The sequence below is a fragment of the Malaclemys terrapin genome, chromosome 16 (genome assembly GCF_027887155.1).
Source record: "Malaclemys terrapin pileata isolate rMalTer1 chromosome 16, rMalTer1.hap1, whole genome shotgun sequence".
In the NCBI taxonomy this organism is placed as follows: Eukaryota; Metazoa; Chordata; order Testudines; family Emydidae; genus Malaclemys; species Malaclemys terrapin.
This window is the reverse complement of record NC_071520.1, coordinates 550,019-565,992: the sequence shown is the minus strand read 5'-3', so window position 1 is coordinate 565,992 and position 15,974 is coordinate 550,019. Positions and strand designations below refer to the sequence as shown.

At 55.1% G+C, this 15,974-nt stretch overlaps 1 protein-coding gene across 1 annotated transcript; it reads left to right on the top strand.

Moving 5' to 3' along the window:
* Positions 1-1,427: 1,427 nt before the first annotated feature.
* SLC35E4 (solute carrier family 35 member E4) lies at positions 1,428-10,360 on the top strand. Its single transcript, XM_054006558.1, has 2 exons — positions 1,428-2,630; positions 9,595-10,360. Exons 1-2 carry the CDS (start codon positions 1,892-1,894, stop codon positions 10,026-10,028), a joined length of 1,173 nt encoding a protein of 390 aa, XP_053862533.1. The 5' UTR covers positions 1,428-1,891; the 3' UTR covers positions 10,029-10,360.
* The last annotated feature ends 5,614 nt before the right edge of the window (positions 10,361-15,974 follow it).

The following is a 15,974-nucleotide window of genomic DNA, read 5'->3' as shown; positions in this document are numbered from 1 at the left end:
GAGCTGCCACCTCCTACCTATGCTCCAGCAGGTGCCAGGGTGCAACATCCTCTCCTCCTCCAGGCAGTGGGAAGAGCCGCCTATCACCCCATTTCACTATCCTTTGCTCCGCACTGGAAGAGCCACTCACACCCTCCCTCACTCTGGCATTGTCTCCTCTGGCTGGCCAGCCAAATCACATGTTCTGGCAGGCTGGATGTGGCCCTGTGTTTCCCATCCCTGATTTATAGGGATAACAAGAATATCCAGCGTTACCATCATTATTGCTGAGTTACATTGTGGGCAGAGTAGTAAATCTCCTGCTTCAGGGCATGCGCCAGGGTGAGACCTAATGTGGGGGCAGTCTGGCAGATTATCCCCCATCTGTACGGTGGGGCTCAGACACCTTCCTCTGCAGCACATGGTGCTGGCCACTGTCAACAGGATGCTGGTGCTGGCTCTGATCCTGTCTGGCACTTCCTGTGTTCAATGAAGCCTAGTGGATAGTGCACTGGACTGGGAGCCAGGAGACCTGCATTCTATTCCCACCTCTGCCCCCACCTGCTGGGTCCATTGTCTGTTGAGATTGGGAGCTCTTGGAGATGTCCTCAGGGACTGCCCCTCCCTCTGGCTGCACAGCACTAGCACAGTGGGGCTTAGTTCTGGGACCTCTAGGCCCTAGTGTACTAGACATCACTAAAGAAACTGAATAACTGAGGAGTGGTTCCGAGCTAGTGCCTGGGACCCTGGTGGGGAAGGCCTGGTCCACAGGGGTATTTTGGATAGGGTGTGATTTTTTCTAGGGATAGAGCAAAAGCAGTACAAGCATGCTAGTGTGGGCAGTTATACCAGGAGCCTTACACTGGTACAGCTTGTTCCTTTTCCCCTACCTGAATACACTGCGCTGCTGTAAGGCTTCTGACAATGTCTGATTCCACCTCCCCCGGCTCTGCCATTCTCAGCCCCTATTTTTCATTGCCCGGGTAGCTCCCCTGGCTTTCCCTTGGGCCTGTTTCTATGCAGAGTCCCCTCCTGGCCCCATGGCTCCAGGCCCAGCATTCAGACTAAGGATCCCCCATGCTGCCAGCCAGGGTTCTCCTCCCAGTGCAGTGAGTCAGTTTCCTGCAGTGACTCAGCCTGGGACCCTGACGCAGCCTCACAACAGCTCCTGCGTTTCCATGGAGACCATTGATGTTTAGGACGTTGTTGTTTTTTTTGGTTACGATCTGCACCCCCCTCGTCCCCCTCCCTGTGGCGGTGGGAAGCAGCTGGCGACTGGCTCTGAGCAGGCCTGGGCAGGGCCCCAGCTGTCTGGCCGTGTTCACCTTACCGACTCGTGTGTGCGCACAGACGACTGTTGTTTTTGCAACCCCCCCCCGCGGCCCTGGTGGGGAGGAGCCTTGCACACAACACCCCCCCCCCCCAACTTTCTGCTTGCTCCTGGGCGCCGGCTGGGATCGGTTTGCACATGGCCTTGGCACCTCACAGCTGCAGCCTGGCAGGCGAGAGCGAGAGCAGGCGCTTCCTGCTGCAGAGGGCTTGCAGCATCTCCACTCGCTTAACCAGCTCCAGGGCAGGGATGATGGCTCGCAGCCGGGCGTGACCATGGAGTCTCGATCTGCCATTGCAGCTTGTCTCCGGCAGTAATCAGGCTTTTCCCAGCTCTGCCTCCCTGCGATCTTCCAACCCCAGCTCTGCTACCAGGGGAATCCTACAAGCAGCGTTGGGATGCTCAGGCTGCAGAGCTGGACACACTGATGAGTCCCCAGGAGTGACTGGTCTGGTACCCTAAGGCAGGAAACAAGAGGAGAAGCTACAAAACCACCACTCACTGCAGCCAGCTGGGGCATTTGGGAGAGCAGCATGGGCTGTGCAGTGGGAGAGTGCTGAAGGGCAAGACCTTGTCGCACCCATGGGCACTGGGGTAGAACCCCAAGAAGCTTGCATCTCTTCTCTGCACCCCCAGCATCAAGCCCCCAGGCTGGTTGGGAAGGGACCAGCCTCTCCTCGTGCTGGGCCAGGAGCTGAGCCGCCCTCCAAAATGTGTCTGTCCTCCTGCCACAGAGATGAAGCAGGGATGACCTCTGCCGATGGAGGCTGGGCGCGTCGCCCCTGGAAGCCGGACCCTGGGCCGCCCGTGCATGCTCTGCCCCTCCTGCTCACCGTGTTTGTCTGGCTGGCCACTGGCACCACCATGTCCAGCCTCAACAAGTGGATCTTCACCATCCACAACTTCCGGTATCCCGTGCTGCTGTCATCCTTGCACATGCTCACGGCCATGCTGGTGGGCTACCCGCTGGCCAAGCTGCGGGCACATGGGGACGGGGGCACGGCACTGGGCGCCAGAACTAAGGCCAGAGTCTATCTTCTGAGCTTGACCTTCTGCACCAGCGTAGCCTTCGGAAACCTGGGCCTCAACTACGTGCAGCTGGACTTTGCCCAGATGGTGTACACCACCACGCCCCTCTTCACCCTGATCCTATCCAAGGTGCTGCTGGGTCAGCGCCACCACCTGCTGCAGTACGCTGCCATGGGGCCCATCTGCTTGGGCGCCTCCTTCAGCATCATCGGGGAGGTGCACTTCGACCAGGCCGGCTGCTGCTTCCTCTTCGCTGCTACCTTCCTCCGCGGATTAAAGTCCTTACAGCAAAGTAAGTGACCCCATACCCACCCTAATCTCACCCCCTTCCTCCTAGTCATCCTGGGGCCAGGGTTCCACCTCCTCTGGTCATTGTACTCTGGCTGGGGGATCTTCAAGCCCCAGCATCCTGGCCAAATTCCAGCTCTAGGAATTACCTCCAGTCACCTAAATTCAGCCAAATGGAGCACTTCCTGTCCTAGAAGGCTATGTAGTGCTGCTGGCAGTGGCTGTGCTCTAGCCCAGAGGTGGCTGTACTTTGATGGAGGAAGCTACCCCTCTCTAGAGCTGGTGTCTTATCAGCATCTGTAAGCAACTCTGGGATCCTCCTGGAGGAAAAGTGCTATTGAAATGGCATTAATGATGCTAATGGGACCATCTTTCTGGTCTGTGTCTGTGCAGCACCTGGCGCAATGAGTGCTCCTGGGCACTAACGTAATACACCTAATCAACAATGTACAGTGCCTAGCACAGTGGAGTGCCAGGCCATGCCAGGGGCTCCTGGGCACTACCATAATAATGCACAATCAACAATGTACAGTTCCTGGGCGCTACGGTAATATGAATAATATTGAGCACGGCCTTACCCTTCTCCTGGCTGCCGCAGAGGTCTCTTTGGGCGCTAGTTAGTGTAAAAGGGGATTTAGTGCGGGAGACTGAAATCCCACATAGTGTGTACTGCAGTGCTGCAGTGCCTAGCTCCCCACCCACCACTGCCCGCTCCAACATGCCCCCCACAACTGGGGGAATCTCCTCACCCCACTCAGTCCTCAGCTTCTTGGACAACAAAGGGCCTGACTGCATGATGGACCCTTCTCCACCAGGGGCTGCCATGAGCCCCCCCACAAACTCTCCTCATCCAACAGCAGGCAGACAGTGGGGTGACCAGATAGCAAGTGTGAAAAATCGGGACCGGGGGTGGGGGGTAATAGGAGCCCATATAAAAAAAAGCCCCAAATATCGGGACTGTTCCTATAAAATCGGGACATCTGCCAGTCAGGGCTGGGATTGAGCTTGTGACTTGCAGCGAAGGACTCTGCAGCCCAATGCTGATCGCCTGAGACAGGCCTTTCCTTCCCACTATCCTTGAAGGGACACTGCTGGCCCTGCTGCCCCAAGAGGCAGTGTGAGAGCACAAACAGCCTGTCATGCACCATCCTCCCCGGGGCCTCTTGGGCCGAAATGTCCTTGGCAGCAAGCAGTGGGCAGATGCCACTGTTTGTCCTTCAGTTCCAAAGGGAACGTTTCCATCTCGGCTCCAGCCCCAGCCTGCCCTTCAGGACAACAGTTCAGTCACACACGGGCCCAGACATGTCCTGGCGTGCTGCCTAGTGGTTAGAGCGTGGCCCTGAGCTACGGGGTTACATCCTGCTCCCCGAGTCCCCAAAGGGAAGCCCTGCTGCTTGAGTGGATTGCAGGGTGGGATCCTGGGTGGACCCTCTTTTGCAGCTCTAACTCCAGAGAGAAAATCAGAGCTGCCAAAAGCTCCTAGCACCCCAACCAACCCCCCGGCTAGTGAGCTGCTCCCCAGTTATCATTCATTATTTGTATTACCTTGCGCGTAGCGCCCCAGTCATGGCCCAGGGCCCCAGTGTGCCAGATGCTGTACAGACACAACACAGAGACAGGCCCTGCCCCCAAAGGATTTGCAATCAGAGTGAGAGCTCACACCCCAAATATTAAGCAATGTGGCCTTAGTGGTTTTAGTCAATGAACCCCACACCCTGGCTGGTTTGCAAGGGGGGAGCTGGCAATTTGCCAACCACCATCCCTTGATTTTGGCTGTGGGACAAGGGAGATTGTCACAGTTACTGAGACGATGGGGGAAAAGGTCCCAGATTCTGTTACTTGCCGGGGATTGTGTATGTTCTATCCTGGGCCTGCCTCCAGGACAGTGCCCACTTTAAGGGTGCCCCCTTCTCTCCTCTCTCTTCTGCTCACTGTTGCTTCTCCTCCCATTTTCTCCTTTGTTCCCACCATTCTCCTTACCCGATTCACTGGTGTGATAAATGAAGGGGGGGGGGTAGCACCCTTTTATGGACACCCAGCCAGCCAGTTAGCTATAAAATCCCTGTTAGTAGCTGATCTCTACTTGCTTTACCTGTAAAGGGTTAAAAAAAAAGCCCATTGGTAAAAAGACGGGAGTGGGCACCTGACCAAAAGAGCCAATGGGAGGGCTAGAACTTTTTAAAATTGGGAAAAAAACTTCCCTTTTGTCTGTTGTTGTTGTCTCTGGAGAGAAGAGACGATGAGCAGGAACGGGGCTGAACTATGCTGTAGGAAGCTTTAAGCCAGGTATGAAAAACCATCAGATCATACCTAGAGACTACTTATTTGGAACTCCCAGATATGTAAGTAGACATGGGAATGTCTAGAAAGACACGATTAGGGTTATTTCTTTTATTTCTTATTGGCTTATGGACTCCTCTGTGCTAACCCCCAAATGCTTTGTTTTGCTTGTAACCATTAAGCTGGACCTCAAGAAGTTTATTCTTGAGGTTTAATTTTTGTAAGTGGGTTTTTAAAATCTAGCAAAAGCCTAAGTTCCAGGTGTATTTTCTTTCTTTTTGTTTTTAATAAAATTTACCCTTTTCAAGAACAGGATTGTTTTTTTGTTTTGTTGGTGGTGGTTTTTTTTTTTTTTTTTTTTTTTGTGTCCTAAGAGGTTTGTGCATATGTTGTTTAATTAGCTGGTGGTTTTCTTTCTCGGCTCTTCCCTGGAGGGGGAGGGTGAAAGCGCTTGAGGGTACCCCACAGGAAGGAATTCCCGAGTGCTCCTTCCTGGTTCTCAAATGAGGGAGTGGTGACCCATCCAAGGTCAGAGAAAAGCTGTAACCTTGGAAGTTTAATACTATCCGGGAGTGGCCAGTATTAACTTTTAGAATCCTTGCAGGCCCCCACCTTCTGCACTCAAAGTGCCAGAGTGGGGAATCAGCCTGGACAGCTGGGCTCAGGACACAGGTAACTCCCCAAGGAAAGCAGCGAAGAATCGGGGCCCCATGAAGGGCTCTGGCTCCAGCGGCAGCAAGTGTCTGTTTCAGGTTGGGGCAGTGACTGCGATTACGGCTGCATCGCTCGCCCGCCTCGGGGGGGAACTAACTGCAGCCCTGTGCACTGAGCATGCTGTGTCAGCGTGGAGCAGACACTGGACCCAGCACCGCCAAGGGCGCATCGCAGTGGGACAGGGCGAACTGCACTGTTCCAGGCACTGGGGAGCAGGGGGAATTCTGCCAAATGCTTTGGAATCCTGCTCTGTGGAAATAGTTGGAAAATCAGGAGGGCTTTTACAGGATATTCACTCAAAGCGCCTGGGGGAACTGGGGTAGGGTGGGGTGGGGGACTAGTGAAGAGTGAGCAGCCCCATGTCCCATTCTGTGTCAAAGCCTCCCCGCTCCCTGAGAGATTGCGTCCCCCAGGCAAAGGCTTCCCCTAAGAGCCGCCTTGATCCCTCCCCAGGAACTTCCCCTCTGCACCAGAGACCTCCCAATTGCCCACATCTTCTATTCCCCCATGGGGCTCCCAATGCCCCCAGAGACTTCCCAATCCCCCTGGCTCTGCCACCCCTCCCAGAGTCCCTGAAATCTCCGGAGACCTTCTGCTCCCCTCCCCACCCTCTCCATTCAGTTTCTATATTTACATTGTTATCTCAGGCAGCAGAGGCATGGAAGGGCTGACTGACTGGACTGACTGTCATTTCCATGTTCCCTTTGATGCTCCTTAACCCCCTTCACCACTGACTGAGAGCAGGAGAACCCAGGTCTCTCTTGCTGCAGCCCCCTCTTCTCTGGCTGGTCCCCACAGGACAGAACAACTCCCCCCAGGGCAGCGCTGGGGACGGGGTAGAGGGTAGGGTTACCATATCTAACAAATAAAAAAAGAGGACCCTCCATGGGCCCTGGCCCCGCCCATTTCCCCACCCCCAGCCCCGCCCCAACTCCGCCCCCTCCTCCCTCCCACTCCCAGCCATGCGGAAAGGCAAAGCGCAGCTGGAGCCCGGGAGGGGAAGCGCCCAGCCGGGGGCGCAGGGTCTGGAGGCTGCCCGGCAAACCGTGAAGCCGGTAGTGCTTGGGCTTCGGGCAGCCCCCTTGCCTCCGGACCCTGTGCCCCCAGCCGGGCACTTCCCCTCCCAGGCTCCGGCGGCGCAGGGTCCGGAGGTATGGGGGCTGCCCAAAGCCCGTAGCACTCGGCTCTTAAACAGAGTCGGGGAGGAGCAGAGCCGCCGCGGCTGGAGGCTCTGCTCCTCCCCTGACTCTTCGGCTCTGTTTAAGAGCCGAGCTGCCCCAGCGCTACCGGCTTTGGGCAGCCCCCATGCCTCCGGACCCCAGCCGCCGGAGCCTGGGAGGGGAAGTGCCCGGCCGGCGGCTGGGGTCCGGAGGCAAGGGGGCTGCCTGAAGCCCATAGCGCTCGGGCAGCTCGGCTCTTAAACAGAGCCGAAGAGTCAGGGGAGGAGCAGAGCCGCCGCGGGAGGGGAAGTGCCTGGCCGGCATTTTCCCGGACATGTTCGGCTTTTTGGCAATTCCCCCCGGACGGGGGTTTGATTGCCGAAAAGCCGGACATGTCCGGGAAAAAGAGGACGTATGGTAACCCTAGTAGAGGGATACCACAGGCTGTGGTTAACCACCATTGGCAGAGGCAGCTGGAGTGTTGACTCAGCAAGGGGATGTGAGTGGGTTGAAATGTTATGTGTAGTGGCTGGACAGCATGGGGCTGTGTTTCCAAAAATTTCAGCCCATCTGGCAGTGACCCCAGCGGGGCTGCCGGGAACTGATCAGGCTTGGAAATCTGACCTCATTTGTGGTTCCTGAGCCCTTGAAAATGTGTGTGTGTGTGTAATCCAGCTGTGCCTGCTCTGTGTGTGTGTGCATGCATGCATGTTTGTGCCTTTGTGCATGTGTGCATGCAGGCATGTATGTAGGGGCCTGAGGCCAGTGTGTGTGATTGTGTTGTCAATGTGTTTGATGTACATTGCAGCATGAGCTGAAAGGAATGTGTGTGTGCAAGTGGATGTATGGGTGGAGCTAGCTGAGCGTGTGTAGTGTGATGTGGGAATGCATGGGTAGTGTCATGCATGGGTTGTCGATTGTGTGATGCATTAAGAGATGAATGTGTGTGTGATGTATGGGGTGTGGGTCTGACTGCATGCAGGGCCGGTGCTACTATTAAGGCGAACTAGGCAGTTGCCTAGGGCACCAAGATTTGGAGGCACCAAAAAGCGGTGCCCCCAATTTTTTTTTTTACAGCGTTCCTCCCCGAGCGCGTGGTCGCCGCTCCACTTCTCCCACCTCCCAGGCTTGCGGCGCCAATCAGCTGCTTGGTGCCGCAAGCCTGGGAGGAGAATTAGAGCGGGGCGGCGTGCTCGGGAAGGAGGCGGAGCAGAGGTGAGCTGGGGTGGGGAGGTGCCACATGACTCCCCGGGCCATGGGGGTGGGGAGCTGCCGTGGGGGTGCCTCAGGGCGGGGGGGGGAGCTGCCGCAGGGCTCCCCACCCCAGATCACCTCTGCTACGCCCCCTCCCTGAGCACGCCGTCGGTGCTCCACTTCTCCCGCCTCCCAGGCTTGCGGCACCAATAAGCTGTTTGGCGCCACAAGCCTGGGAGGGGAGGAGAATTAGAGCAGGGACTGCGTGCTCGGGGAGGAGGCAGAGGTGAGCTGGGGTGGGGAGCTGCCGCACGGCTCCCTGGGGGGGGGAGCTGCTGCGGGGGGGGGGCACCTCAGGGCGGGGGAGGGCAGGGAGCTGCCGCAGGGCTGGGGGGTGGAGGGGACGCAAGGTGGAAGTTTCGCCTAGGGTGCGAAACTTCCTTGCACCGGCCCTGACCGCATGCGGAGTGTCTGTTGGGTGCTGTGGGCAGGGAGGGATGTAGGCCCTGACCTAGATCTGAGCTGGTACCAAGTCTCCATTGCTTGTGTTCTTTAGTCTGACCGCCCCACTGGGATGGGCCTGAAGGCCAGGGGCTCCCTGCTCCTGGGGCAGTCTCCTCTGCCAGGCTCCTTCTGCCCTGGCGGTGGGGTCCCTGCTCACTGACCCCCTCGCTTACGGTTGCCAAATTTCTAATAGCACAAAACCGAACACCCTAGCCCTGCCCCATGCCCCACCCCTTCCCCAAGGCCCCGCCCCTACTCACTATATTCCCCCTCCCTTGGTGGCTCGCTGTCCCCCACCCTAACTCACTTTCACTGGGCTGGGGCAGGGGGTTGGGGTGCAGGAAGGGGTGAGAGCTCCAAATGGGGGGGGTGGGCTCCGGGGTGTGGCCAGAAATGAGGGGTTCAGGGTGCGGGAGGGGGCTCTGGGCTGGGGCAGGGAATTGGGGTGTGGGAGGGGTGAGTGCTCTGGCTGGGGCCGAGGATGAGACGTTTGAGGTGCAGGAGGGGGGCTCCAGGATGGGGTATGGAGCCAAGGGATTCAGACTGCAAGAGCAGACTGTGGGTTGAGGCAGGGGGTTGCGGTGCAGGAGGGGGTAGGGGCTTGGGGCTGGGGCTAAGGGGCTTGGGGTGCAGGAGGGGGCTCCAGGTTTGGGGGAGGCTCAGGGCTGGGGCAGGGGGCAGGGGGTTGGGGCTCCTGGTTGGGGCATGGGCTTACCTCGGGCGGCTCCCGGTCAGCCGCGCAGCAGGGCTAAGGCAGGCTGCCTGCCCCGCATTGTGCCCCGGAAGCAGCCAGCAGGTCCAGCTCCTAGGCGGAGGGACCAGGAGGCTCCACGCGCTGATCTCGCCCATGGTTCCTGGCCAATGGGAGTGCAGAGCCGGTGCTCAGGGCGCCTAGGGGTACAGTGCGGTGCCAAGACAGGTAGGGACTAGCCTGCCTTAGACCCGCAGCACTCTGCCAACCGGATTTTTAACATCCCAGTCGGCAGTGCTGAGTGGAGCTGCCAGGGTCCCTTTTCGACCAGGCATTCCTGTCAAAAACTGGATACCTGGCAACCCTACCCTCCCTGCCCTTGCTGCATGCACCGCCCAGGTGTGACCTGTCCGTCTTGCTTCCAGGTACCCTGCTGCAGGACAAGAGGCTGGACTCGGTCACCTTGCTCTGCCTGACGTCCCTGCCCAGCTTCTGCATTCTCTTCACAGCGGCTGTGGTGCTGGAGGTGGGGGCAGCCTGGGAGGGCATGCTGCACTACGGCAGCGCTCTCTGGGCCTGTGTCCTGCTCAGCTGCCTGGGCTCCGTCCTCTACAACCTGGCCAGCTTCTGCGTCATCTCGCTGACCTCCGCCCTCACCATCCACATCCTGGGCAACTTCAATGTGGTGGGAAACCTGGTGCTGTCGCACCTCCTCTTCGGCAGCCACTTGAGCGGGCTCAGCTACGCGGGCATTGGCCTCACCCTCTCGGGGATGTTCCTGTACCACAACTGCGACCTCATTGCCAGCTACTGGGACTCCAGGCTGGCTCTGGGCCAGGGCCAGGCGAAGCCAGAATGAGTCCTGTGCTGGGGCAAAGTGCAACCCTTGGACTGTACAGACTGCAGTGCTCTGTGTGAGCGTGTGTGCATGTGTGCAAACATGTGATCCCAGTTATACGCACACACACGTGAACACACTCTCTCCACAGCCTTTAACACAGCCCAGCTGGACTCTGGTCACCCAGCATCGCCGCAGCAGTCACGTCTGGCACCATTGTGGTGAAGAGGCCTGTTGTGGTGTTGCACTTGGGGCGCCGCTGCCAACGGCTGAGCCCTGGCCGGGGCCAGGAGCACAAAACTCAAGCAATGGCTCCCCTTGCCCTCAATAAAGCTCTATTTTTGTCCAGTCTTGTTACGTGGTGCTCCGAAGGAATGAAAACCGAGCTGGGCCGGGCAGGGGGAGTGTGCTGAGGGAGGGGAGGTAATGAAGGGGCAGCATGGGGGCAGTGTCCCTTAGTGAGGGAGATACCAAGGGGATGAGGGGGAACGGACCAAAAAGGAGTGTCTCTGGGTGAAGACACTGCAGGGGAGAAGCCTGGCTGGGGGCTGTGTCCCCCACTGAGGGAGAGTCAAAGCGGCAGCAATTCCCAATGGCTGGTTTTGGAGGGATTGTTTCCCAGGAAGTGCTGTTCCTGAAGGCTCCTGCGCTCAGCACAGAGCTGGTTATGGCACAGCCCACGCCAGGGCTCCTCACTGCCCTGCTCACCAGAGCCGGCCCAGGGATGCGCTTACAGCCCTGGCCCACAGGCCAGCTGAGGGCGCGGGGTGGTGACCCTCCATACACACAGTACTATGGCAGCCGGAAGGCTCAGCCTGCAATCCCAGGCTGCCTTTCACTGTCTTCTAGCAGGGGAAGGCGAAATACGGGCTAGGGACAAGCTGAACCTTCCATGTACTAAAGCTGCGGTTCTTGGGGTCATGTCACTTGGGCCACATTGGGCGGATGGTGCATTTTCTGTTCCTATTATCCTTTGACAACAGAGCCTTCTCATGTTCCTGTTTATCCAGTTTTACCTGGCCCATGACATGCTCCGGCTGGGCGATGGAGCTGCAAACATTAACTCTTTCAAGCCCTGACTTGTGTCTAAATTCATAACCTTACTGTGCATGCTGCGATTTCATGTTGCTGAATAGTCCACAGAATTGTGCTTTGGCAGCTTGGCTTTCATTAAAAACAAACCAAAGTGACATCCCACAAAACATTCCTATGCATAAACAGAACCCAGTTTACATGTGCATGCCTACGAGAACTCCTTGGGCCCACTCCCAGGGTTATAAAGATCAGCACAAATGTTTGCAGTTGGGGACAATGGCGAATACCCAGCTTTGTGAACAGGGGCCACTAACAAGGAGTTTCGAGATGAGTTCTCCAGGTGAAGGAGGAGCAAATACGGGACCCTTGGGGTAAGTGGCTGTCTGTAGTGTGTGTTTGTGTTTGGGGGGTTACTTTCTGTGTGCTGAGCTTGCGTTTGTTTGTTTGTTTGTAGGACCGTGTGCTGTAGCCGGCAATTGAAAGCTGTAAGCTTCTAAACAAGGTTTGAACTCTAGAAGCCTTAGTCAGGGGGCGGGGCTATCAGGGAGGCCAGGGCTTTATAAAGCAGTGAGTCAGCGACCAGGGGCTACTAACAGGGAGCTTTGAGAAGGAGTTTGGAAGGGGAGTGGGAAGGGGGGCGAGGTACACTTGCCATTCTTTAAAACCTTTAAACTAAACTATAATCAAAACTTCTTGATTTTAAAAAACACCCTATCTTTAACCTAGGCAGCTGTAGGAGAGTATGCAGGCAGAAGCCCAGCAGCAGAGTGGGGGCTATCCTGTTTATTGCACTGAGTGCAGCATGTATGATTACCTGCCCTGTGGGCGGGTGGCGTATGTGTACATTTGGTGCAAGGAGCGCCTGGCCCTCAGAGACCACGTACAGACTTTGGAGGCCAGGGTGGCAGAACTGGAGGAGCTAAGGGAGGCAGAGACGTATGTTGATGAGGCTTTCTGGGACACTGTAGATTTGTCCCACCTCCGGTCAGACAGCTCCTGCGCTGTTAAGGAGGATGAAAGACTCAGAGAAGGAGAGTAGACAACGGGAGCAGAGGGAAACCTTCCCATAGTTGGGACCCTCCTTCCAGATGATGTTGGGGTATCCTCTCACAGTGAGGTTACCTCTCTGGGGGAGGGAACTCCAGTCATTAGGAAAATGCAGGTGTTAGTAGTGGGAGATTCGATCATTAGAAACGTAGATAGCTGGGTTTGTGATGACCGGGAGAACCGTATGGTGACTTGCCTGCCTGGTACGAAGGTTGCGGATCTCTCGAGACATCTAGATAGACTTATGGGTAGTGCTGGGGAGGAGCCGGTGGTCGTGGTACATGTAGGTACCAATGACACAGGGAAGGGTAGGAGAGACGTCCTGGAGGCCAAATTTAGACTGCTAGGAAAGAGACTGAAATCCAGGACCTCTATGGTGGCATTCTCAGAAATGCTTCCAGTTCCCCGCGCAGGGGCAGATAGGCAGGCAGAGCTTCAGAATTCCAATGCGTGGATGAGACGATGGTGTAGGGAGGAGAGGTTTAGATTTATTAGGAACTGGGGAAACTTTTGGGATGGGGGAGCCTATACAGGAAGGATGGACTCCCCCTAAACCAAAGTGGATCCAGACTGCTGGCACTTAACATTAAAAAGGTTGCAGAGCAGTTTTAAAACTAAGAGATGGGGGAAAGCTGATTGCTGCAGAGGAGCACGTGGATCAGACAGAGACGTCTCTAGGTTTTAGTCAGGAGGAGAGGATGGAAGAGGATAAAGTATGGGCCAGATCAGATGAGAAATATTCACATAAGAAACAATCTGACACATCAGAAAAGGGAAGACAAATAAACAGTGACAAGTGGGATAACACACATGATTGGAATGTTGGTGTGGATGGGTACAGCTTGCTCAGGAAGGATAGACAGGGGAAAAAGGGAGGAGGTGTTGCCTTATATATTAAAAATGTACACACTTGGACTGAGATAGAGATGGACATAGGAGATGGAAGTGTTGAGAGTCTCTGGGTTAGGCTAAAAGGGGTAAAAAACAAGGGTGATGTCATGCTAGGAGTCTACTACAGGCCACCTAACCAGGTGGAAGAGGTGGATGAGACTTTTTTTAAACAACTAACAAAATCATCCAAAGCCCAAGATTTGGTGGTGATGGGGGACTTCAACTATCCGGATATATGTTGGGAAAATAACACAGCGGGGCACAGACTAGACAACAAATTCTTGGACTGCATTGCAGACAACTTTTTATTTCAGAAGGTTGAAAAGACTACTAGGAGGGAAGCTGTTCTAGACTTGATTTTAACAAATAGGGAGGAACTGGTTGAGAATTTGAAAGTAGAAGGCAGCTTGGGTGAAAGTGATCATGAAATCATAGAGTTTGCAATTCTAAGGAAGGGTAGAAGGGAGAACAGCAAAATAGAGACAATGGATTTCAGGAAGGCAGATTTTGGTAAGCTCAGAGAGCTGATAGGTAAGGTCCCATGGGAATCAAGACTGAGGGGAAAAACAACTGAGGAGAGTTGGCAGTTTTTCAAAGGGACACTATATGTGAAAGAAAATTCAGAATCAAATGAAGTAAAAATCTTAAATGAATCCACATGTTCCATAGAATCTCTATGGATAGTAATTCTATGCTTTAATAAGAATATAACAATAGGGATCTATTATCGACCACCTGACAGCACAGTGATAGTGACTATGAAATGCTAAGGGAGATTAGAGAGGCTATCAAAATAAAGAACTCAATAATAGTGGGGGATTTCAATTATCCCCATATTGACTGGGTACATGTCACCTTAGGACGAAATGCAGAGACAAAATTTCTCGATACTTTAAATGACTGCTTCTTGGAGCAGCTTGTACAGGAACCCACAAGGAGAGAGGCAATTCTCAATTTAGTCCTGAGTGGAGCACAGGATCTGGTCCAAGAGGTAACTATAACAGGAGCCAGCAAACAGAGTTGTAAACTGGGGAGTTTCAGTGGGAGTTTGCAAGGGGAGTTTCTGGGGGAGACTAAGGCCTGGTCTACACTACGGGTTTAGGTCGACTTTAGCAGCGTTAAACCGAATTAAGCCTGGACACGTCCACACAACGAGGCCCTTTCTTTCGACTTAAAGGGCCCTTTAAACCGGTTTCTTTACACCACCTCCGACGAGGGGATTAGCGATAAAACCGGCCTTTGCGGGTCGGAATTGGGGTAGTGTGGACGGAATTCGATGTTATTGGCCTCCGGGAGCTATCCCACAGTGCTTCATTGTGACCGCTCTGGACAGCGCTCTCAACTCAGATGCACTGACCAGGTAGACAGGAAAAGACCCGCGAAGGTTTGAATTTCATTTCCTGTTTGCCCAGCGTGGAGAGCACAGGTGACCACGCAGAGCTCATCAGCACAGGTAACCGTCATGGAGTCCTCCCAGGATCGCAAAAGAGCTCCAGCATGGACCGAACGGGAGGCACGAGATCTGCTCGCCATATGGGGAGATGAAGCAGTGATAGCTGAACTCCGTAGCAGTAAAAGAAATGGAAAAGTATTAGAAAAGATCTCCAAGGCCATGAAGGACCGAGGCCATAACAGGGACACACAGCAGTGCCGCGTGAAAATTAAGGAGCTACGGCAAGCCTACCACAAAGCCAGAGAAGCAAACGGAAGGTCCGGGGCAGAGCCGCAAACTTGCCGCTACTACGCGGAGCTGCATGCGATCCTAGGGGGTGCAGCCACCACTACCCCAACCGTGTGCTATGACTCTCTCACTGGAGAAACACACAGGGAAGACGGTTCGGGGAACGAGGAAGATGACGATGGAGGTACTGTAGGTAGCTCACAGCAGCAAGGAAGCGGAGAAACCGGTTTCCCCAACAGCCAGGATATGTTTGTGACCCTGGACCTGGAACCAGTAACCCCCGAACTCACCCAAGACCCTCAGGGCACACAGGAGACCTCTGGTGAGTGTAACTTTGTAAATATTTGTAAACATTACAAAAAAAAAGCAAGCAAGTCTGTTAACGTGTATGGGGATGGAGCGGAAATCCTCCAGGGACATCTCCAGAAAGCTCTCCTGGTTGAAATGGGGTGATTTTATTAAGGGGGACATTCAGAGGCGCCCGTTCCTGCTCTTCTGACCGGAAATGTTCCCCGCTGTTAACCACGCGGTGGGGGGGAGGGGTGAAGTGATCATCCCAGAGAATCGTGTGTGTGTGTGTGGGGGGGGGGTGGTTTACTTGTGTTTGTGCCGCATGTTAACCGGGAAACCGCAGCCCCCTCCTTTTACATTGAAACCCCATTTTAAATGGACAACCCAATTCATCCTTGATATGGGAAATGCGCTGCTGTTTGCAACCTTTCCCGCATGTTAAGAAGGTTAAAAAAGCCAAAACACTGTGGCCTACGATGTCTGCCTGCAAGCCGAAATATGCGACCTTGTAATGAAAGAGTGTACCCATTGTTCCCTAAAATGTGTCTTTTTTAACCACCTCTCCCTTCTCCTCCACCAGCTGCAAATGTTTCTCCTTCGCAGAGGCTCGTGAACATTAGAAAGAGAAAACGTAAGACGAGGGACGAGATGTTCACGGAGCTGCAGATGTCCGCCCAGGCTGATAGAGCACAGCAGAATGCGTGGAGGCAGTCAATGTCGGAGATGAGAAAAGCCCAATATGAACGAGAGGAGAGGTGGCGGGCTGAATCGCGGGAAGAACAGAGCAAGTGGCGGGCTGAAGACGATAGGTGGCGTCAGCTTGCAGACAGACGGCAAGAGGCAATGCTCCGTCTGCTGGAGCATCAAAGTGATATGCTCGAGCGTATGGTTGAGTTGCAGGAAAGGCAGCAGGAGCAGAGACCGCCGCTACAGCCCCTGTGTAACCAACAGCCCTCCTCCCCAAGTTCCATAGCCTCCTCACCCAGACGCCCAAGAACACGGTGGGGGGGCCTCCGTCCACC